At 44.5% G+C, this 23,541-nt stretch overlaps 1 protein-coding gene across 2 annotated transcripts in view; it reads right to left on the bottom strand.

The window, feature by feature from the left end:
* Window positions 1-23,541, bottom strand: part of Srgap1 (SLIT-ROBO Rho GTPase activating protein 1) — a 284,359-nt gene that overhangs the window by 42,166 nt on the left and 218,652 nt on the right. The window contains exons 9-15 of one of the 2 annotated variants that reach the window (XM_057757527.1): window positions 17,683-17,880; window positions 17,285-17,369; window positions 10,325-10,352; window positions 7,931-8,033; window positions 4,391-4,451; window positions 3,771-3,848; window positions 1,505-1,639 (exon numbers count right to left, since the gene is read on the bottom strand). In XM_057757527.1, the coding sequence (XP_057613510.1) occupies window positions 1,505-1,639; window positions 3,771-3,848; window positions 4,391-4,451; window positions 7,931-8,033; window positions 10,325-10,352; window positions 17,285-17,369; window positions 17,683-17,880 (688 nt within the window). Of the gene's footprint in view, window positions 1-1,504; window positions 1,640-3,770; window positions 3,849-4,390; window positions 4,452-7,360; window positions 7,395-7,930; window positions 8,034-10,324; window positions 10,353-17,284; window positions 17,370-17,682; window positions 17,881-23,541 lie in introns of both variants that reach the window. The other variant, XM_057757524.1, reaches the window with a different exon arrangement.

Below are 23,541 nucleotides of genomic sequence, written 5' to 3'. Positions count from 1 at the left end.
AATACCGGTAAAGGGGAAGGTGACTAACTAACCCCATGTGGGGTGAGAAGGAGGATGGCTGGCATTCTTGGAAAAATGCCAGGTTGGCAAAGCCTTCACAGCGGGTAGCAGTGGCTATCAAGGTTAGCAGGGGAACAGCCTGGGCAAAGGCATGGAGGTGTGGTGCGTATGCTGTTTGGTGAGCCACCCTGCATGTTTCAACAGTTAGAAAGAGTCGGGCAGGTGAGGCGAGGCAGTAGAAACAGAGTCCGGCTCCCAGAGAAGACAGGATACAGGATCGAGTCACTTCACTGACTTGGCCTTATCAGGAAGGATGTTTTTGTTTTTGTTTTTTTCTGGTTTTTCGAGACAGGGTTTCTCTGTGGTTTTTTTTGGAGCTTGTCCTGGAATTAGCTCTTGTAGACCAGGCTGGTCTCGAACTCACAGAGATCCGCCTGCCTCTGCCTCCCAAGTGCTGGGATTAAAGGCGTGCGCCACCACCGCCCGGCTCAGGAAGGATGTTTTTATGTGGGACACAGGAAATAGGCTTTCAGCCGTAGTGGACAGTGACTGGATTCACCTGTTTGAATCTGTGAACAAGATGGAAGGGCGGGGAGGGAAGGGAGGAGCACACCTGGAATTGGAGCTCACTTGCAGTGATAGTGAGGGAACCAAGGGGAGGGGGAACGGGCCTTAGAGCAGAGGTCAAGAAACCTGTTAATTCAGGGGGCGTCTGATTTGGGGATGGGGTGGGGCGGGACTAGGGGTGGGGAGGTTTTATTCTTAAGAGTGAAATGTGATTCTCAGGAAACTGTCCGTGGTCGAGGTCAGCTGGACTTCTAGGGGGGGACACGGACGGAGAGCGGTTCTGCATTTACAGACTCAGGACGTCTGACAGCGGTTCTAACTGAGGCTTGCTGCTGTGTTTTTGTGATTTTCAGTGTCCTCTGTGAAGTGTCAAATCCCCCACTGAAGGAAAAACCACCAGTGTTTTGCTGGTGACTAACCACCAGCCTCACACTCATGGCACACATCTGCCTATAGGCTCAGGATCCCTGCGACAGACAGATAATTTCCACTTGGTGTTCGCGTGCTATAAAAATGGCCTTTCATCTCATGTTACCTAATTCCTTGAAGGACTATTAAAAGATCTTTCAACATCAATTGAGAAAATCAAGACGGAAAAGGCTACATTTCCAAGCTTATATTGTTTTCCTGGCACCTGGCACATTTTTTGTTTTGTTTTTTTTTTTTCTTTCATTTTTTTGGCGACCAAGAGATCAGTTTCCAGATCCATGAAGCCCCTGGGTGTCCAGAAACAAAGTCCACCCAGCTCAGGATGAAGGTGACTCACATTGGACTGAGAAGGAAACAAATGGCCTCAGGAGGTTGGTGGTGGTGGAATAAATGGGGCTTGGGGTCGGGATAGGTGAACGAGGGTAGTTGCCTTTCCAGGAAGTTGGTGAGGAAAAGAATTCCATTGAGGAAAGAATGAGGAAAATGGAAGAGGGGAAGGCTCACTTACTGATACAAGAAATCAGGTCATTAAACCTTTCCTTGGGAAAGAGGGGGTTTTCCAGCCCCCGGAAGTAGAGCTTCAGGACTCCGGCCACAGAGTTAATGTCGTGGTTGCTCTGGTCATCGGCCAAAGGATTTTCACCTAAAAGAGAATTTGTTATATACACAGCACTCTTTTTTTTTCTCTCAACAAAAATCCGAGTGTACACATACACACACACAGGGACATATGAGTCTTTTAATTATGTTCTCTGAAAGATTACATGGTACTAAAATTGAAATAATTGGTTTAGATATCTTACCCCATGATTAACCTAAAAATAGTTGGCTAAAATAAAGCTTAAAAAAGCCTTATGCTACCAAACACTCCCTTAGAACTTGCCCAAATCTTAAAATAAAACATTGTAGGGTTTATAATTTTACCCAGCATCTTTTTTATAAAGCTAAATCCAGTAAGCTTAGGTTGACGTGAACTAGGAAAAACTACATTCAGCATTTCTTACTTGTCTGGGAGAGTGATACAGTTGAGGTTGGTCTGGCTATGCAACGCGGGTCAGCAACATTTTCCAGAAGTACCCGACATGGGCTGCGGACACCCGCACTAAGACAGCAGCTGTTCGTGGAGGTGGCATGGTGGGCTGATGGCATATTTGAAAGCCGCCTTCAACAGTGGGAGACTCTGGGGCCAGGGGAGGAGACTTGACAAATAAACCCTTACTCATTCCCAGGACTTTAGTTTCCTTTAGGGCAAATGGGTCTAAGATAATATCTGGCTCCTTACCCTCCCTCCCTGGGAAGGAATATGAATCGGATTCCTTCAGAGCACAGCATGGCACAGAGCCGTACATCGAACTCCACTGTGCACCGGCAGGCCTGGTCTTCCTTCCCACAGCTCACAGAACAGTCATTACACCTAACACAGGCTTGCCTTTGGGGGAGCTTATTCTCGGGGGCCTCCTGCTTCCCTTCCCTGTTTTATAGGGCAGAAAATTGCTGAGCGCGAACTCAGCAGAATCACTATTATTATTATTATTTACTATTATTATTTGTTTTGCCCTTTGAGAGAAAAATCTCACTTAGGTATTCATAATCAAGAGGAATTTCCAAGGTTAAATAACAAAGTATTCATTTGTCTGTGGTGGCCACAAAGAGCTCTGTGTGGGCTTAGCCACTTCCACTGGCCCTCACCACAGGTAGGAGGCGTGGCGTGCTTAGCTGCTGATGGGAGACTGGTCTGCCCCACTTGTATTGGTCGGAGACTTGGAAACCAGAAAAGGACATTGTGGTGCCAAGTTTACCTCTTCAACCAAGGTGGCCAACTTCAAAGGTCTCTATGGCAACACTAGGTCAGAGACAACAGGACACACAGGGAGATGGCAGAAAACTCCGTGCCGTCACCACTCGGCATTTCTGCTCTGACTGACTGCCGAGCAGAGGGAAGGCACAGATAAATCCAGAAGTAGATGCGATGCAAATCATGATAGTTGGCAAGTGTTAATAACTAACACACCTTTAATCCCAGCACTTGGGAGGCAGAGGAAGGTGGATCTCGTGAGTTCGAGGCCAGCCTGGTCTACAAGAGCTAGTTCCAGGACAGGCTCCAAAGCTACAGAGAAACCCTGTCTCGAAAAACCAAACAAACAAAAAAACCCAACAGCATCATTAAAGGGTCAGCTTTTTTCATAGGTCAGATGTATACCACGTAATAACCCTGGGGTTTTGCATATGAGGAAACAGGTAAAATTAAGACTGGAATACCTTGGCCAAATCCCACCATCAGCAATAAAAGAGACTTTGATTCGGTTCTGGGTCTTCCCGACACTAGGTTGGTGTATGGTTTTGAGAATTATAACACACTCATTAACAGTTTAGCCCAACTTGTGTCTCAGCCAATCATGAGCATAAAGAAGGCACGGACCCAGGCCACAGGAAGGGAGCCAGGCAAGAGGGTAGGAGGACGGAGAGGGCCACTGGCAGAGACCGGAAGTGGGAAGATGTCCCACCCCACATGTAGGCTGAGTCTAGAACCCCTTCTAGAACCCTGCCAGGTGCCACCTTGACCCATGCCATGACCAGTCAATGTGAATCCTAAACCCAGGGACCAAGCTCATAGGCTTTTCTGCTTTTCACAGAAATAACTCATCCCCAGCTCCCACAACGAAGCCCGTGCAAGATGGAGGCTTGGGGGGCCGCTCAAAGTTGAGTGTGCAGGGCAGAAAACAGAAGAGAGGTTTTTCAACACGTTTTACTTATGGGGAGAGACATCCAGTTACCTCTCTCGAAGGAATTTTTGATATCGTTCACTTCCACCTGGGAACCAGACACTCTGAAAATCCCCTGATGCTGAAGACCTACGGGGTGACAGAAGGGACAATGTGAGCAACCCCTGCTGAAGACTTCCGGGCAACAGAAGGGAGAGCAAGAGAAACTCTCTCCTGCCCTACAACCCCGAAGGGACAACGTGAGCAACCCCTGCTGAAGACTTCCGGGCAACAGAAGGGAGAGCAAGAGAAACTCTCTCCTGCCCTACAACCCCGAAGGGACAACGTGAGCAACCCCTGCTGAAGACTTCCGGGCAACAGAAGGGAGAGCAAGAGAAACTCTCTCCTGCCCTACAACCCCGAAGGGACAACGTGAGCAACCCCTGCTGAAGACTTCCGGGCAACAGAAGGGAGAGCAAGAGAAACTCTCTCCTGCCCTACAACCCCGAAGGGACAACGTGAGCAACCCCTGCTGAAGACTTCCGGGCAACAGAAGGGAGAGCAAGAGAAACTCTCTCCTGCCCTACAACCCCCCCCCCCCCGCAAGAATAAAATTTCAGCAACAAATATGCTTACGGAAACAAACCCACGACTTGCTTTAAAATGAGGATTCCACGGTGAAGACTGCTTACCATAAAGATTAATGAAGCGAATGCAGCTTTCCACGATAAGAGGGATAAGCTGGCCTGAGTCCTGGGGAGAGACGGACACCGGGAAATGTCAGAGAGGGGCGAGTCACACGGAAATAGCCTCATAGTTTAGTCGTTAGAGTGCCTTGCCCTAGTCAGGTGATCGCTTCCAAATACCCCCAACCCCAAATCCTCCTGAAAGAATGAAGAACAACAGAAAGGATGACAAAACAGATGTGTAGACAAAGGTGTATTTCAGTTCTGAAGCAGGCTAAATTAAATACATTTAACATATGCTCTCCTAGAAAAGCTAAGAAGCTAACTCACACTGGGAGGCGAGAGTGGATAATACCATCGCCTCACACAAGAGCAACAAGGCCCAAACCTAACTTAGGTGTTTCTGCTGAAATGAGCGGCTCCTTTTGAGAGGTTATCACTCAAAGTGATCAGCGTGGAGTATGTCAGAAGAAATCCTGTGGCTCAACTGCAGTGCCTCTGTCTGATTGGCTGGTTCAGGATTCTTAGGACCCTCCCCACCACATCGCTAAGCCCACACCACGGGGCCATGGCAGTCTCTAAAGCCTGCTGTATTTACTTAGTCTGCATCAGAACTTACTGAGCCTTATAAACTTAGCCCGTCTTAAGGATGAAGACAAGGAAGACTGCGTTGGCCTTCTTGGTTCAAGACCTTGTAAAATGGTCGCCATCCTCTACTAAGAAAATGCTGGAAATGATTTAAAAGCCACATGTATAGGATGTCAAATGAGCTGAGGGGCCACAGAAGCCAGGTAAACATGCTCTGATGGCATGCACTCTGAGAGTTACAAAGGATGACCAGGGATGGTGTCGCTTCACATGGCCTTTAAGACCCATCTTTTAGGAATTAGATCTCTCCAGGAAACTCAGGACTTGAAAAGGATCAGCTGACATTGGGCATACACTCCTGAGGAGTTTTGTTCCAAAACGTTAAGAACTTGGTCTTAACATACTAGGACAATTTGGACCGTTAACTTTCCCAGTCCAGTTGGGAAGGAGAGACTGGGAATGATGCCTCTTGGCGGCCCAAACTCTTCTCCCTGTCTTCGTTGTCTCCAGAGTGGGCAACGTGCTTCTTAAGACACAGTTTTATTGTCAAGCTTTAAGGCAATCAGTGTATAAGCCACTTAATGTTTCAATTACTTCTGGAGACTGTATTAGGTTTCTCTAATGAGTTAATTTGTTTTAGGAGCATACGTTTTTATGAATTCCTTAAAGAAGAGCCTTAAAAAGGAAAACACATTTTAGTGAAGGCTAGTTGGCTCATGAACAGTGATGTGATCACATCAAAATCTACTGAGTACGTGAAGGGATCTTTTTCTGTAAGACACAAGCATGGCTTAATGGAAGTAACATTTTACAAACAACTCATGTCACACTGCAATTTAAAAGAGCGACAAATAGTTTTTAAGTGTGAGTGATGAAAAAGAAGATTAGTTTATATCTCTGCTGAACTTAGCATGAAGACAGAGAATAAAAGATTAAAAGAAAATTGTTTGCACTCAGTGAGTTCGCATCTTCATGGCATTATATGAACCATTCTTGTCCTCACAGTCCCTTAGATGATGGCTGATTTCTTCCCAAAGATCAGTATCTCATTTAGATAGAGTGCACTTTGTAATCAAAATATAATGAGCATTTTAATCTCATAGATGCCAGCTGTTTGGGTTGAAAATATTTAACAAGGAGTGAAATTATGGGCTACTTTCCAGCTACTACCATTCAACCATCTCTCTGTGTCTCAGTTTCCCTGTGGGAAGACGGTTTTGCTCTTGTTGTTTCTTGGTGCAATTTAGGAGAGCTCAGACTCACTTTCTAGAAGTAGAGAGAGACCTCAGCACCTCTCGGTTGCCTGGGTGCCAGAGACTCTTTAGTGTTCCATCTGCACAGCACACACAACGGATTTTTCACGACAACGCCCTTAGTCTTTCTCTAGTCCCTCAGTTTGCTTGCCTTTAGCTGACAGTTTTTAGTGGAGAATTATTAAAATCCCTACTGTTTGTAGCGTCTTAAGCAGCTGTTCCTGCACCACAGCAGCAAAGGGAGCAGAACGGTTCCTTTGCCTCGCTGGCTTTTCTGCCTTCTCCCTGTGCCAGGCCATCAATGGCATAGCTTGCTGTCTTCCTTTGATTGCTTCCCGCATTCTGTTTAACTAGCTTCTGTCTATAAGCTATGGGGTGGGAAACTAGATAGCAAGTGAAATTTGACAATAATTTATATTAAATTAGAGTCAATAGGAGCTTAAGGCTCAAGGCAACGGCTTTGTGATTGCGATTTAGGTTGTTCAGTGGTCTTTCACTTAATCCCAGGGTTAGGGCTCACTTTCAAGGCTTCCAGAGGTTTCTAATTTCTCCCTCTGTATGCACACAAGTATGGATGTATTTAAGTGTCATGTATGAAGCACACACATGCATTAATGCAATCTTTTAAATTGTTAGTGCACGGATTTAATAAATAGATCTATCTTTAAGGAAGCTAAGATGTCTATAACATAGAAATTATGGACTGTATCATACATTTAAAATGTCATTTTTCTATTATAGTTAGTTTTCAAAAACACTGTAGCCCATTTCACGAAATGTTATCTCTAATGGGAAAGTCTCTTTTTCATGCAATTTACATAAGACTCCACAATTAAATATTAAATATGTATTTGATATTTAACACTGGCTTTTCCTAACACAAACTGCATGCATTTGCTGAAGGCATCAGGTAAAAATGGATTCATGCACTCTTATTGGTGAGGCTTATTCCTCTTCAATTAGTGTCTACTTCCCACGGGTTTTTCTAAGTAAAGCCTATTTATAAACTGTCTAATTTCCAACTGCAAACATTTTTCTTTTAAAGACCGTAAAAACTCCAATTAAAGCCAAGCATGGGTAGGACTCGCAAATGATGCCAGCGCATAGAGACCCCTGCTTCCCTCTGGCACAATACCTGATGTCTCGCGTGAGAATTCCTTCGTCCCCGGCTAGAAGCATTATCAGAAATACAGGATGAGAAAGAAGGCAGAGAGTAAACACAGCAGAGGTACAAGATACAGACTTCAGGGCTGTACAAAATTTATCCAATATAATGAATTCCTTAAGTCATGAGAAAGCTAGAATCGTGCCTTGCTTCAGAGAGAGGCTAAAACGGATTTTTTTTTAAAAAAAACATATACAGTGGGCCGTCTCATTTGCACAAGTAAAGAGAAAATATTTAATCAAGTTTGTCTTTTCCCTTTTCCTGCAAATTTTGGCTTGGAAAAAGGAAAAAAAAATGGGCTTTTTCTTTGATATGATATGATATCACCATATGATAACACCCACATTTATTTTTTTCTTCAGAAGATTCTCAATCCAAATATTCTCTCTTTTCTGACTTCAGGAAATATTATATTGATTTTCTGGGGGAAGCAAAGAGCCCCAGGACAGACTTGTACATAATGACCTGCCTCATTCACGGGAGGCTGAGACCATTATAGTGAGAAGCAGGGAGGTCAGCCACTGGTGACTGATGCAGTACCTTGACGAATGTCTCCAAATCCCCATTAAACAACTTAGCATTATACTGGGAGCGGGGCCTGGACTTCCTGTGTTTCTGGGGCTTAGGGGGTACGTTTGGAGGCCTAAGGGAAGGGAATATAATTACTGAGCATGGCAGAAATCAGACAATAAATGAAATACCCTTAGGTCATATCAAAATAACAAAGCCAGGGGATCGTGGATTCCTTCCCCACCCCAGCCCAGGAGAAAACACTCCCATCCTTTCCCTTCCACTTGATTTGATGTATGTATTAGAAGACTACAGTGTTCCTGTGTGCTGGAACTGGCCATTTTGTTTTGTGTACCATACTGAAAAATGGCAGGTATTCTAAACTGCTATTGTGAGCTATCTAGTCAAATGTTATAAGGCCAGGTTTTTGTTTGGTTTATGGAATTACACACCAAAAATAATAGTAATCGGATTTTGAGAGGTTTCCAAATGAGGATTTAAATGTTTTTAGTTAGTTCGTAATTCTCCAGTCCAGGTAATGTCGCATCTGCCCAGCATCCCTCATGCATTAACGGGGTTTGATTTTTATGTAAACATTTTCATGAAACAGGTCAATGTGGTTTAGGAGTGTGAGGTCCAGACTTACATGAGGTACTGTTTCGGTAGAAAGCAGGATGCCCTGGCCCACATATCCCTGGGGCAGTAGATCGCACCTCTCTGTGCGGCTCTGGACTCTCCTGCCTGTTGGCTTTGGTGGATAAGCTTTCAGACTTGGCACACATGCTCTTTCAGGCTTACACACATCCTGGGTGCCAAATCCTGCATCGATCGATCACCCTGCACTACTTCAGAATGAGGAAGCTAAGGCCCCAAAATGACCAGACTCAATTTCCACATCTGTTCTGGTCAGCCTCTGCAAGGTGGGCAGGAGAAGGCCTGCCATGCCACAGACTGTGTTCGCCCTTTGTGAAGCTGTCCTTTGGACTAATGTCCTTTTAAGTTCATTTGGCTTCAGTTCGGAAAGCCCAGGTTAGAAAGAAAGTCTCAAGAATTTCTGTGAGACCCTGAAGAGCTTCATTAACTATTACCACAGCAATCAACACGTGTATGAGAGACCCGCTGGTACAGGCTCTCATGGCTAAACCCTCAGGCTCCCAGCAGAAGGGCCGTGACTAATGGAGCATACAGCCAGCAGCATCTGAAGTCCTGCTGAGCCCTGGAGCTGAAAAGGAGCCTTTGCTAAAACACAGAAATGTGTGGAGCCCTCTCCGAGACGGCACACCTTGTCCTTCCACAGCTAACATTTCTGGGATATTTTTATACACTAAATTCCAAGCTGCGCATGAAGGAAGGACTGTGGTAGCCATGAGGAAGCCCAACAACAGGCTGCCAAATGTTTCATCAGCTCTACCTGATGACGTCACTTCTCATTATCCTATGTATGATTTCTAATGATGATTTTTATATTATCAAGAGATGACTGTCCATGAAGAGACAGGGCTACGTTACAGCACTCAGAGACACAGGTGTGTCCTGGAACTCTGCCATGGAGGGTCCAGGCAGGTGGGCCTGTCGCCTCGTGTAAAAGAAGCAATTAAGACAGACTCCGGATTGGCTAACCTGCATAGGCAAGTTACATTTGGGACATGGTTCTGACCATCCCTGGGAATCTGCAAACTGGCCATTGATGGTCCCTGGTGTTAACAAAACCCTAGGGCACCAAAGCATCAGATACAGAAGCTAGAAGATCTGTTAGAGACCTTCCCGTGCCTCTTGCCTCGTCCAGGACTCAGCCTCAAACATGTGTGTCTGTCTGTCTGCTGTACAAAAGACACCATTCAGAAACAAATGTTGCCACGAACATTCCCCAACTCAGACCAGAACTGCTTCCAAATGTTCCGGCAAGAAGCTTTACCGTCCTATATGGATGGGTGAAGGGGCAGAGGGAGGAAGGGTGTGTAAAAGGTGCTATGTGTTAGAATTCACATTTTATATCAGATCCAAAAGTGGATAGAGATCTAAAATTCCAAAAAAATTTCAATCTATCTGTAATTTTTAGGCAGCATCAAGTGGAGTAGGAACTGGTGAGGTAGATGATTCCATTTACTGATACAGTCGGTCCACACCCCATATTACTCATCAACTAAATTATCATCAATGTGTCGACAGTCTATCCAAAAAGCTCATGTGTTTAGGATGAGATAAATGAAGCCCACCCAACTCTAGTGCAACTGCTTACTAAGGAGTTTTGTGATTCCGCCAAGGACAACCTTAGCACATGTCACCTGGTGAGAACCCAAGCACCTCAAGGTGCTGGCTTCGTCATGCCCCATGCCCGGATGATCTTCTGTAGTTATCAATTGCTCTTGCTTAAGAGAAAAGAAAGTGAGACAGACCACAGATTATGATCAAGTATCTTCATACCTTGTAGTCATATATTCAGCTCTATGACCTGTCAAAAAATAAAATAAAATAAGTAACCTGAGTGGAATCAGTGGGTTCGATTTGATAATCATGTGTAGCGTCGGTCCTTTATCTCAGGACACCGAGTTAATAACGAGTTACAGATCTCTTGGTAGAAAAGATGTAACTAGCATATGATCACAAATAATTCAAGGCCATTATTTTCATAAAATCTCAATCCAAAATTTAACAAATTCTATGGGCTAGAGAAACATGTTTCATTTGGCAATTTGAGGCATTTTCTTTCTTTTTTTAAAAAAGAAGAGCAATATCTGTTTGACTAAGTTTAAACAAAAAACACACCACACATATTCCAAAAGTTCCATGCTAGTGATAGTTATTTGCTCTCTTTTGATTGACAGACGAGCAAATAGGGTTGGGCGAACACGGTTTCCCATAGACTAGGTTGGTCTTCTCTCTGTGGTATGAAATCAGGGCACTGGGAGGGAACTTGTGTTCCCTGTTCTGAAGGGACGTAGACAACATACAAAGGCATTAAATTATTCTGCAATCTATCACCTTGAGAGCGAAAAGTCTTTCCTAGAGTTCTGTATCTAAACCGCCAGCTGCTTCTCATACATCGCATATGACCTTCTTGTTGTAAACAATAGGGCTGAATCATTCTAGCACGCTCAGGGCCTGTACGCATTTCAAGTGTGCAAATGTCTACAACTGCTGTTGCTCATCCTGCACTCAGAGTGGGACTGTGGCAAGGTGTGCGAGAGTGGAACCATTCAGCTGGTTTGTTTGCAGACCGATGAGATGGTTCTGAAGGAGTCTGAAACTACAGCTGGCAGAGAAAGGCCACCCTGGAGCACAGGCAGGTGAGCCCTGCCCATCGCACAACACAGTGATTCATTCAGGCCACAAGACAAGGCCGACTGGACAACAGGCTGGTGCGAGTGGTCAGCGAACACTCCTTGGCCACTGCCGAGCCCCTCTATAACTAGTAACACGAAAGACTTGATGTGTGTTGGTTAAATAGGGGCCAACAGATACTCTCAGGGGACCCCTTTCTCCAGTTAGATCTGAGCCAATACAAGTTGTGGCAAGATCAGATTCTAGCCAGAGCTGCAGTGAGCGGAGCGTGGTAGATGGCACCTTATGGACATCCTAATGGAAATGCCATGGGAAACTGGGCTAGACTGGATTTGAGCAGATGACAGACAAGCCTGAGAGTATCTGTCATTTTGGTTGGGCTGAGGCCATAGGAGCTGGCTGAGATCACCTAGGATGAATCAGTAGGATGATTCCAGGATTGAGGGGACAGACATATCTGGCTTGTCTGTATTGTATTGCTAGGTTCAAAGCTTTATCATGACATCGGTGTGCTACAGTAGTAAAAACAGACCAGAAACTATCTGAATAAATGTCCTAAGCAGAAGATAAGCAACAGGTTCTCTCCAGTGTGTGAAGCACTATATATTTCCTTACTAATTTTGAGACAGAGTGACATTAGGTAACTTTGGTATGCAGTAGCCTAGCACTCCTGAATGTTCCGCTTTAGCCCCTGGGGACTGGCAGTATTTGTGTTTCCCTACCTGGCCTGAGCACTTTATATTAAATATGCTAACTCATAGTTTTCATAACTTTTATGAAGTAGCTTCTATTATTTTTCTTACTTTACAAAAGAGATGGAGCACACAAGAACATGACCTGACCCAGTCTGTGTTAGGGTGGCATGGGCCTGGCACTAGGTTGAGGTTTATTTTAATTACAGATCTGAAATCCTGAACAGTGTACTACATACAGTACCTTAAAAAATGTAGCGGTTGGGGTGGGGATGAAGCTCAGTGGTAGAGAACTTGCTGAACATTCGGGAGGCTGTGAGTTCAATGCTCATCCCTAACACACACACACAGCACATACATGCACACACACACAGCACACAAGCACACATGTGCACACATGCACACGCACACAGCACAAATGCACACACATGCGTGCGCACACACACACACACACACACACAGCACATACGTTTTGGCATTGGGAAGATGGCTCAGTAGGTGATGTGCCTGCCATGTAAGCATGAGAACCTGAGTTCAGATCCCAATGACTATGTAAAAACTAAACATGCTGGCACATGACTCTAATCCAGTGCTCGATAGGGTAGAGACAGGAGGATCCGTGGAGCTCATTGGCCAGCTAACCTAGCCCATTGGTGAGTGCCTGCTTCAGTGAGAGATCCTGTTTGAAAAACATAAGTGGTGAGTGATCAAGAAAGATATTCTGAGCTGGGCAGTGGTGGCGCACGCCTTTAATCACAGCACTTGGGAGGCAGAGGCAGGCGGATCTCTGTGAGTTTGAGACCAGCCTGGTCTACAAGAGCTAGTTCCAGGACAGGCTCTAAAGCTACAATGAAACCCTGTCTCAAAGAACCAAAAAGATATTCTGTGTGACCTCTGAGGCCTCCACAGGCATGTGGACATACATGCATGTGGACATGTGCACATATCCACATGAACAAGAACATATACATGCACATCTGCACTTAAACCCAGACAACACTTGTGAGCAATCCTAGAAGGAAGGAATGGACCCCAGCTTATACTTTGACCTGCCTGGTATGGCTAAAATAAGATACAAAATAATAAATTAAATTAAAAATGACACAGACATGTGACTGTGCAAATTACTAAATAGCTACACATTTAAGTTGAGGAGCACGGCCTAATCACCTTCACGTGGCCCGATATTAAAGACACTGATGATTAGGAGAAGTGAAATATTTCATAACCTGGAAACTTTGATATTTTTGCTCAACTATCCCAACCAATTATTTCCTCGACTGAGAAAAGGATAAATGATAAGACAAGTTCTATTATTTTGTTCCTCCCACCTATGGCTGACAAAATGTACACAGAATCCATTTGGAATAACGAACTGAGAGCAGCGCCGTGGAGTCACAGCGTAACTGCAGGGCCACATCGACGGCTTTTCCGGGTACCAGTCCCATGTGCATCTCCACGGAGAAAGGGGATTTAGTTTTTAATCTGTGTCATCATTAACAGATCAATAACACACAAGCAAGGACGACTCGCCTTCCTAAAGAAATGCCAAAGCTTCCGGTGCTCTGAGGATTAGATTTCTTTGGAAGTTTATTTAATTATTAAAAACTACAGTCCCCAATTAAGCCACTTGGAGGGAGAAAAAGATCAGGATTAAGTTTTTGTCTTGGTACAAACAGCCCCTTGGACTACCTATTCGGGGAGGGAGGCAGGCGTGGGGTATTGTTACTGGGGTAGAGATTGGCCCAGGCTCACCTTGAACTTTCCATCCTCCTGCCTCTGCCTTCAAGTGATGGGACTGCAATCTGGGATAACGGGCTTCTTTTAATCCTCTTACATTTTATTTCATAATTCTGAAGTAAATTATCTTTCACACTTAAATATATTTTATTCAAAATGATGGTTGGGGGCAACTTGAGGTCTAAGAGAAAAAAGACTTAGAGAATCCTATTACAACATGCCTAGCTGGAACTGGACCTTTGGTTTGCCCCCTCCAAGGAAAGGCTGGTGAGCCAACTTTCCAGCCGCTTTCCTTCCTAACTCTGACTACTGGGCGCTTCAGTAAGGAGACGTTATTATTCACAATCCGATCCTCTTTTGAAAGAATATTTGTACTCCTACTCAAAGGCAGACAATGGATTATTCCAAGATAACCTATTTAATTCCTTTGTCAAAAGTGGCATGTCTAGGAGAAGAAACAATATAATGCAGAGATGGGCTCCCACCGGCACATTTTTCTGTTTAGCTGTACAGATATTTCTACCCCTCTTACCTCTGAATACCTCACACAAAGAAAGAACCTGATGTGAACACGAAAGCTCATTATTAGACAAAAAAAATTTTCTATGTCCCAGTTTTATAGATATAGATCTCATTTACTGTGGCCGACTCAACTTCCATTCAAAAAAGAAACGATCTCCCTAAAAGATCTAGCAGGCTTGTTGGGCTGGGGGGGGGGGAGACGAGCGTGGCTTCCATACCCACGTTGTTTCTTCTTTCTATTTTGGCGGTTTATAAAGTCCTGGGAGTCTGAGTCTGGAGAATGGTGCCTTAGGAGCTGATTCAGTTGCTTCGCTGGGTTGTAAATCAAAGAACTGACTGGGCCACTGGTAGCCTGCCAAGAGCCGGCAGCAAGACAGGCCAAACACATGTCTGCAGCTAGAGTTTCGTCTGTGGACGATCAGCTGCTAAATCCCAGGGCTGGGCTATTTGGTTTTACTAGGAAGGCAGTTTTTGCAGCAGCAAGTCTGGGAGAATTCAGAGGTATTCCTATCTGAAGTGTCAAGCCAGTCCCCAAACACGCCACTTAATCTGGGACTACTAACCTTATTTAACCAGATGGCACTTGGATTCCTTCCTAAGGCCTCACTGTTAGACAGTTTTCCATGGGACAGGCACCCTTAGCCTTCCTAGTCTGTCTATTAACAGGAACAGGGCTTGCATGGAAAGTTAGCAGGCTTACATGGGTTGAACCTTTTTAAAGGAGGGGTGTATGTGTGTGTGTGTGTATGTGTGTGTGTCTTCTGCTCAGTTTCTCTTGGAGGCTCAAACTACGCATCCGTGAGTGACCAGCAGCTGATGTCAAGCTGGCACAAATTATTGGCCCAAGAGCAGAAGAGGTCTGTACCGAGTTAGTGCATAGTACCCTGATGAAAACCATCCAGGTCCCTTTCACAGACTTAACTGAGTATCACACAGGGGACACAGGAGCCCACTGAAAGAAATTCCCAGACAAAGGAATCCTGTCTTAGCATTCACAAGGTATGACAGCTTTACGGAGTGTGGCTAAGGACAGCCTTTGGCAAACGGTCTCAGCCTACAAGGCCAAAATGTAGGCTGATCCAAGAATGACATGGAGATTAACATTAACCAGTGGGGCTTTTCTCTCTAGGAGACAGAAAAGAATTCATGCTGAATGACTACCATAAAAACTGCAGAATGTTGCTCCAAGCCACAGTAACCCTCGACTGTGCACGGTGCCAAGGACGAGTAGGCGCACAACTCGGGTCCCTTGATCTCGCGGTGTCCACAGGGGCTCTCAGTCCTGGCTATCAGCCTTTCCCTGCCCTGAGGAGAATGTTATGCTCTGGGGGCAGCAAGGGACCTTGAGGGTACTGTGTGAAATACTGGGTACTTGTGAAAAAATGAGAGGAAAAAGGGAATTCATTATAAGAGAAAAGGAAAAAAAACCCCACAAAACTAGGACATGATTATACAAGAAAACTATTCAGAGATAAAAAGGTTTACAAAAAAGTTTAAACCTACAGAGGAGATCAAAGAACAGTACAAGGAATACACCGATCATCTGCACTTAGATTTCATAATTGTCTGTCTGTCTGTCTGTCTGTCTGTCTCCTTTTAAAAATCCTGAACTTACTTCCATGGGGAAGTAAGTTATGGACAATATTTTTTGTTTCTTGTTTTTTTTTTCTCTCTCAAGAATAAGAACATTCTCTTTATGACCACAGCATCATTATAATACATAGGAAAATTAAGTCAGTAATACTTAACATATAGATTATATTCATTTTCCATTATGCTTGAAATGACCTTCATAAGTTTTAAGTTTTGCCTTTTGGTTCAGATTTTAACAAAAGTTGACACATTTGGTTATTTTATTTTTCTTGGATGCTTTTTAATAGCTAAAACAAAACTTTTTTCTTAGGTATGACTGACTTTCAACCCAGACCCTGGGAACGGAGATTATGCATGGTAGCCTTTGCCTGTGGCCATTCCCTGAGGAGGATAACTCCTTTGAAGCAAACCACAAGGTAAAATGGTAGATACACTGCCTTGTGGGCAAGGAGGGTTCCAGAATGTAGGAGGCATACATAACTCAGGTATAAGACAGAAAATTCTTTTTTAAAGATTTATTTTTTTATGTGTAAGACTGTATGTATGTAAATGCACTGTGCATGTGTGTGTGTGTGTGTGTGTTGCTTGAAGAGGCCAGAAGAGGGCACCAGATCCCCAGGAACTGGAGCAAGCCACCATGTGGGCACTGGAAACCCAACTCAGAGCCAAGCAAGTGCTCATAATGGCTGAAAGGCCTTTCTAGCCCTGGGAGTCTCTGTTGAATTCAGTCATTCCCACACCCCATCCTCTAGTTTCTCTTGTCCTTTTTCCAGTGCCCACCAGGATCTAGTGTGAATAAAAAGAACTAAAGCTTTAGACCCCAGACACTTAACTAAGGTAGGGCTTTGCCTGAATATGTTTGTTTTTCCTTTCTACATTTTATGAAGGCAAAAAGGGGAAGCAATGGTGTTTATATAGTCTGCTTAGCGTGTAGTACACCCTACCCCAGTTTCCTCATTTGTAGAGATGAGGAAGCTCACAGTACCCAGTTCAGACTATAATTCAGAACAATGCATAGCTCCGAGAATGCTTTGTTAGAACCAGTGCTATTGTGTTTCTGACCACACACATAGGAATATACATATACCATTAGATCACATTAGATCATTTCTCAACTACCAACAATGCCTACGGGAAGAAAAAGAAAATCGCCCAGACCGGACAAACTGGTTTCTACAATCCCAAAAGGCACAGATGGGACAGTTATTAGCCCATGCAAATGGACAGGGGTGAGACTGGAGGGCAGAGACCTCCCCACCCCAGGTAGAGCAAGCAGAGACTGGGGTCAGTGGGTGTGGGTCCCTCCCTAAAGGAACCTCCACACCAGAGATACTCTTGCTTGGATTTACCTCTAAGCTTAAAATGGCTTCAGAGAAGAACACAATTATCAGTGAGACAGGTCAACTGAATCTAAATGTACATAAGTTGAAGGTGTGTGCGTGTGCGCGCACGCGCACACGCACACACATACACTTCACACTCTTCAAAGAACACTCATCACACAACACACAACACACAGGCCAAATCATTTCCCCGTTTGCTCCTAGTGACTGACCTTCTCCAAGAGTCCTCTGCAGCAAGTCATGCTTAGCCTGAAGCTTTGTGATGAGATTACTGCCTTCCAAGAACTCTCGGAGTTTCTGCAAAAGGAGAGGTAAGAACTTAAACCCATCCAGTGTCCAGGCCTTCCCAGAGGGGCGCTAAAGTGTAGCTGCTTTGTGTCCTAGACTTCTGCTACTCCAAGTGTGGTCTCTAGTGTGCACCCAGACCGGCTCAGTCTGGAACTGTGAGGGTGTGCAGGTGAACATATTTTTAAATCAAGGCCTCCAGGAGACTGTGGCATCACGGCAGAGGTGCCCGAGGCAAGCGAGGCCCTGGGCTCTGTCGGGGGGGGGGGGGGGGTTGGGGAGCGGGAAGGGCTGGGGAGCGGGAGGGGCTGGGGGGCGGGCGCACCATGAAGTAGAAATGCTCCGTTTCTTGCTGGTTAGCGCGTCTCTTGGCGATGCTGGGTTTACTCAGGTAGGTTTCAGACACGGTGGACTTGACGGACTCCGTGGACCGGCTGTGCTGGAAGCACTCGGACACATCGTAGTCTTCGATAGTGACCATATCTTGGATGGTCTGAAGGGTGGCTTCGGTCGTTTTCTTGACCTGGGCACAGAAAAACATTTCTCTCATTAGCATATTGCTCTGTGAGCCTCACGTTTCTCAGCCAGCGTCAGTCCCTGGGGAGAGATTACTTCAGAGTGCGGTGGGTGGAGGAAGGGAGGCAGGCCAACCGGACCTCAGGTCACCAGTCTGTGCCCTTATAAATCTCACAGACTTCTGGAGACTCCCAATTTCATTTCTGTTTACTATTACCTTTTAATTAAAGTAAACCCGCAAACAGAAAGAATGCACAGACCATAAGTGTACAGCCTGAGAAATAATCTCCAAGCAGACACACCTGTACAAACACCGCTCAGACCCAAAGTGTACTTTATGAACACCCTCACTGTCCTTCTAATAAACCCCACACCTTTCTTCTTCTCAATCTACTACCCTCCCTCCTGCCTTGCTTCCTGTCTTTTTTTTTTTTTTTTAAATTTGGGAACCAAGCTTATATGTGCTATGAGCAAACATCTTACCCCAAAGCCACACATCAAACCCTCCCCTGATTTCTAATATTTTGGTGGTGTTTTACACAGACAGAACACTACAGCTTATATCTTTAAATCTGATTTCTTTTGCTCAGTTCCAAAGAGATCCATTTCTCATAACAAATTCTCAAGTATTTCACTACTTGACATTTATTGCCAGGATAAATCTGCGCCCACTCCCCAGCCCCCGTGATTGATAGATGATTAACTTTTTGGGTCTTTTATGAATTAACTACAATTCATGAACATAATTTTAACGGGCTACGCATACATGGACGGAATTGCTGTATATGGAAAATGGCGGGTTGTTCTCTAAAATGATGCTATGTATATCCCCACCAGCCTGGTGGACGATTCCCATCACTCCGCATCCTTGTCGACAGTTGGCACTGTCAGTCCTTCCAATCTAGGGCACTGTGCTGGTGTGCAGTGGTCTTCGGCGGTACCCAGAATCTCTCCTGTGAACACTTCGTTGAGACCTTGACAGTCAATACTCTGCTGGGCTCTGAGTCTTGTTATTCATGTTACTAATTATTTTCCCACTCTTGGCTTCAGCTCCGTTACTGTCTAGATGAATACAGCTTCTACTTTTATTTTTATATATTTTTTAGTGTGTGTGTACATGTGTGTGTGTACGTGTGTCTACACGTGTGTGTGCACATGCCGCAGCACTTGACTGGAGGTCAGAGGACAACTGATGGAGGAAGGTCATTGGCTAATAAAGAAACTGCCTTGGCCCATCTGATAGGGCAGAATTTAGATAGGTGGAGTAAACAGAATAGAATGCTGGGAGGAAGAGGAAGTGAGCTCAGACTCGACAGCTCTGCTCTCTGGAGCAGACGCCATGCTCCCCTCTCCCCGGCAGACGTGATAAAGCTCCGACCCAGGATGGACGTAGGCTAGAATCTTCCCGGTAAGCGCTCCTTGGGGTGCTACACACATGAATAGAAATGGGCCAAGCAGTGTTCAAAAGAATACAGTTTGTGTGTCATTATTTTGGGGCATAAGCTAGCCAGGCAACCATGAGCCGGGCTGTGGGAAGAGGCCCGCAGCTCCCTACTACAGACAACTCTGTGGAGTCACTTTTACAGGGTTCCCAGGCTTGAGCTCAGGACCCCAGGCTTCTGCGGTACGTGCCTTTAGCTGCTGCGTCGACCTCCTGACCCTTTTGATACAATTATTTTTTTCAGTTCTTTCCTTTAGGACTAGAGCTTGCTGTGCCGTACTTATGAAACATTTCCTCATCCCATGGTCACAAAGCTACTTAATCCCACTTCCTAGTGCTTTGAAATTTATCTCTTAGCCTCACCTTAATATTCGCTTTTTGTTTATCAAAGATTGCATAGTCTGTGCTGGTCAAATCTACTGTGAATTAACAGGTTTTCTTTTCGCCATCTAATATAGAGTCTAGAGTTTAGCTCCACTGGCCTCTCCTAATTCAGATACTATTTTATAATGCATTGTCATAGGAAATTAGATATATAGTTATACACACTTAACTGAGACACTATTACTTTTATATATTCATCTCGATTTATCCATGTATTTAATAGGTTCTTTGATCTCCGTTGCTTATATTTTAAAAGTAACCACTTTTAAATTCTTTTAGTTCAGTCTATTTTATCTACTTGAAAGTCTTTTATCTCTCTTCACATATGAAGAACTGTTAGACAGTTATTCTTCAGTATGGAACGTGCTATTGTACTTTTTGTGGCTTCCATGTTCTTGCTGAGTAAAACTTTTACCTTTAGTCTCTCATTGCTTTGAATGAAATCTTTCTCCCCGCCATCTTCCTTTAAAGCCTCCTATCCATCTTTGGCTTCTATACTTTCACCATATTTAGGTACTCGTACATACATGCCTATCTGTTTCATTTGTGTGTGTGTATGTATGTGTGTGTGTGTGCGTGTGTGAATGCACGTGTTTTACAGTGGGACTGTGAGGACAGCGGACAACTTGAGAGACTCTGTCCTCTCCTTCCATGTGTGTCCCAGGGAGGAGCTCAGGTTGTCAGACTCAGCCCCACATACAGATTTTAAAGACAGATCCTGAGTGATCTGCTTAACTTCTGGCTTTTCTCCTTGTCTTTTAAGCCACTCCCTCGGTTTCTAAGAGGCCAGTTACAACAGCACACTGTGTTCTCTTTGCCTCGTAATCCTTTTCTTTTCTTCTGTATTTTCAATTCTTTTGATTTTACTGATAGGATGATGATTTCCCCTCTGAGATGTCCCTTTTGGCAATTCACTCTTCGGCTGTGTCTAATCTACTAACCACCCACCACTTTGAAGTGGTTTTCCTGTCATTCTTAGCTCTTCAATGTCTATGAGGTTATTTCCCGATCTCTTATCTCACTGCTTGTTTTCTCTGCTGAAATCTAAGCTGGTTTTCATCTCCTTGAGTCCAGGAAGCAGTTCTTCTGTAGCGTGTTTCTGGTAATTCCACTGCTGGTAGCTTCTGTGGTCTGTCTCTGGGATTTACTATTTCTTCTGGCTATCACCAGTGGCTTTTCCAAATTAGATACACTTCTTGTACTTGATAATTATCTTTCTTACACATGTAAAAATTTTTAATGTCCCTTACATTTATTTTATTTATTGTGTGTATATGTGTGGGAAGACCCATGCCACAGGACGCATGTGAATGTCAGGGAACAACTTTTGGTAGTCAGATCTTTCTTTCCACTGTGTAGGTTCCAGAGATCAAACCTAGGTCTTTAGGCTTGGTGGCAAGTGTCCCTACTTACTGAGTCACCTTGTTGGCCCTTGTTAGACATCTCTACACAGATGTCTAGAGTTGAGGTCTAAACTAATCTCATCAGCCTCCAAAAACAAAGTTTGTTTTTCCAAGCTTACAGGACACCTGTAGCTTAGAATTTGTAGATTTTATTACAGCTCAAAATACTGGACACACTTCCTTTTGGGAGGCTCTGGCTCTTGTGTCATGGGCTTCATGCTTTGCCATGTACTTTGTCCTGGACAATAAAACATGAATGCAAGAATTGGCTGAGTGATCCACACCATCACACTAAGAAGTGGAAATCTTTTTAATTACATAAAATGACAATAAAACCCAAGGCCGTTGAGACTCAGTGGGTCAAGGTGCTTGCTGTCATGCCTAATGGCATGAATTGGATCCTTGGGAGCTACTTGGCTGGAGGAGACAATCGACTATTGTTCGCTATCCTCTGACCTCCACAAGTGTGCAATGGTGTGCACATGTGTGTGTGTGTGTGCACACACATACAAAGAGAGAGAGCAGGAAAAACATATTGCATGGCTAGAAAATCAGAGCAATCAATCAGTACTAGTCTGGATACTGAAAAATGATCATGCTATGGGACTTCTTAAAAAGATGCAGAGAATGCCTGGCTCACATCTTTAGTCCCAGCACTCGGTAGGCAGAGGCAGGTGGATCTCCATGAGTTCGAGGCCAGCCTGGTCTACAGAGCGAGTTCTAGGACAGAACTTGTCTCAAAATAAAAATTTGCAGAGAGCTGGGCGGTGGTGGCGCATGCCTTTAATCCCAGTACTCGGGAGGCAGAGGCAGGCGGATCTCTGTGAGTTCGAGGCCAGCCTGGTCTACAAGAGCTAGTTCCAGGACAGGCCCCAAAAGCTACAGAGAAACCCTGTCTCGAAAAATCCAAAAAAAAAAAAAAAAAAAAAAAAATTTGCAGAGAATGTAATAGATTTTGTTTTTAGATTTCCTGGAGTATGCATTATGTGGAGAGTAGCTCTTTCTGGGAAAAAGCACATTTGAACATTGGTGTAAGTGCCCATTACTACTGGCAGCAGCTTCACAGGCCACGACTGTCCCCCTCTGCCCATGAAGGTTAGGAGACTCACTGCCTTAGGTCGGGCCAATGTGTTCCTGTTACCTGTGGAGACATTTCTGAAATGGGCACAATGCGCATGCTTTAACAGTACCACACCTGAAAAAGAGTGAAGGAATGCTCATGGGCACCAAAAACGCAGCTCTGACAGTGACAAGCACCATCGCTGGACCTGTGAGAGCCTCCACAGAATTAAGAGAAGGAGAAATAAACCATATTTCTAAATTAAAGCATACTTTTAAATATGATTTAAGGTATCTATGCATAAATAAAGTGATGGTTACTGAAGGCAGATATATTTTTTTAGTTCCCTGAGTTTATTAGGAAATGGAAATCTGTTAGTTGACTGAAACACTATTAGATAAGTGGCACCCCCTCTTTACTCATGGAAACTCCTGCTATTTTACCAAGATGTATGAGAGTCTGCGCTGTTCTCTCAGGCAAGGCACTATGGGAGTTGTGTGGGGTCAAGAAGTAGGCACCGGTCAAAAAGGACTCAAGACAGAAGATGGAAGGGAGCAAGCAAGCTTGGCCTCTCGGAGCCACAGCAAGCATCTTCATGAGAGAATACAGCTTTCAGAGCGACATGCTAATCAAGTCCCCGGCACAGTGCAGCCAACGGATGGGCAACAGGGGCCACCGCAACCGCAACCGGGAGGAGCTGGAAGAACTGGTGTGTCGGCTCAGGTTCCTGCTTTTAAAATATACTGGGGCCAATGAGCAGTAAAATGAAAAGACGAAAGGAAGAAACAAGCCAGGAGATCTTAACTTGGGGCAGAAGTCATGATTGCAGAGCTGGGGAGAAACACCTGAAGTGAAACCTCTACGGACATCTGAAAAGCATTCAAGCTTTTCAAATTCAATTCAAGTTCATTTTTTTTTAAGGAAATTTCTTAAGTGTAAAAAAAAATTACCAGAAATATCAGTGTAAGGTGAAGCACAACTTCCAAAGCTACAGAGAAATGCTAAGACGCTAGCAGACCGAAAGGAGAAAGTGAGTTAGGAGGGAGTGTTGATAGTTTCTACTTAAATCGCAAGTTCCCAGTGCCAACTGCCGAAAACAAGAAGACAGGAAACTCCCCCAACATCCCAAGAAGGTCTGACCCCAAAACTAAACAAACAAAAATCACCATGAGTGAAAATTAAAATCCACGTCTGTAGTTTGCCCTAGATGACCTGTCAGTGGGTTGGAATCTGTTAATTAAAGTATGCTCACTGAGACAGTAAGATAGCTAGCTATAAAACAACATCTCACTAGAAGCATGTTCCGGTGGATAAGATACCCAGGGGTAGCAGTGTTTAGCAAATGCACCCAAACGGATCGTACGCACAAAGAACCAAATC

The sequence above is a fragment of the Chionomys nivalis genome, chromosome 25 (assembly GCF_950005125.1).
Source record: "Chionomys nivalis chromosome 25, mChiNiv1.1, whole genome shotgun sequence".
NCBI lineage: Eukaryota > Metazoa > Chordata > Mammalia > Rodentia > Cricetidae > Chionomys > Chionomys nivalis.
Note: the sequence above shows the minus strand (reverse complement) of the source record. Positions and strands in the feature narration are given on the sequence as shown.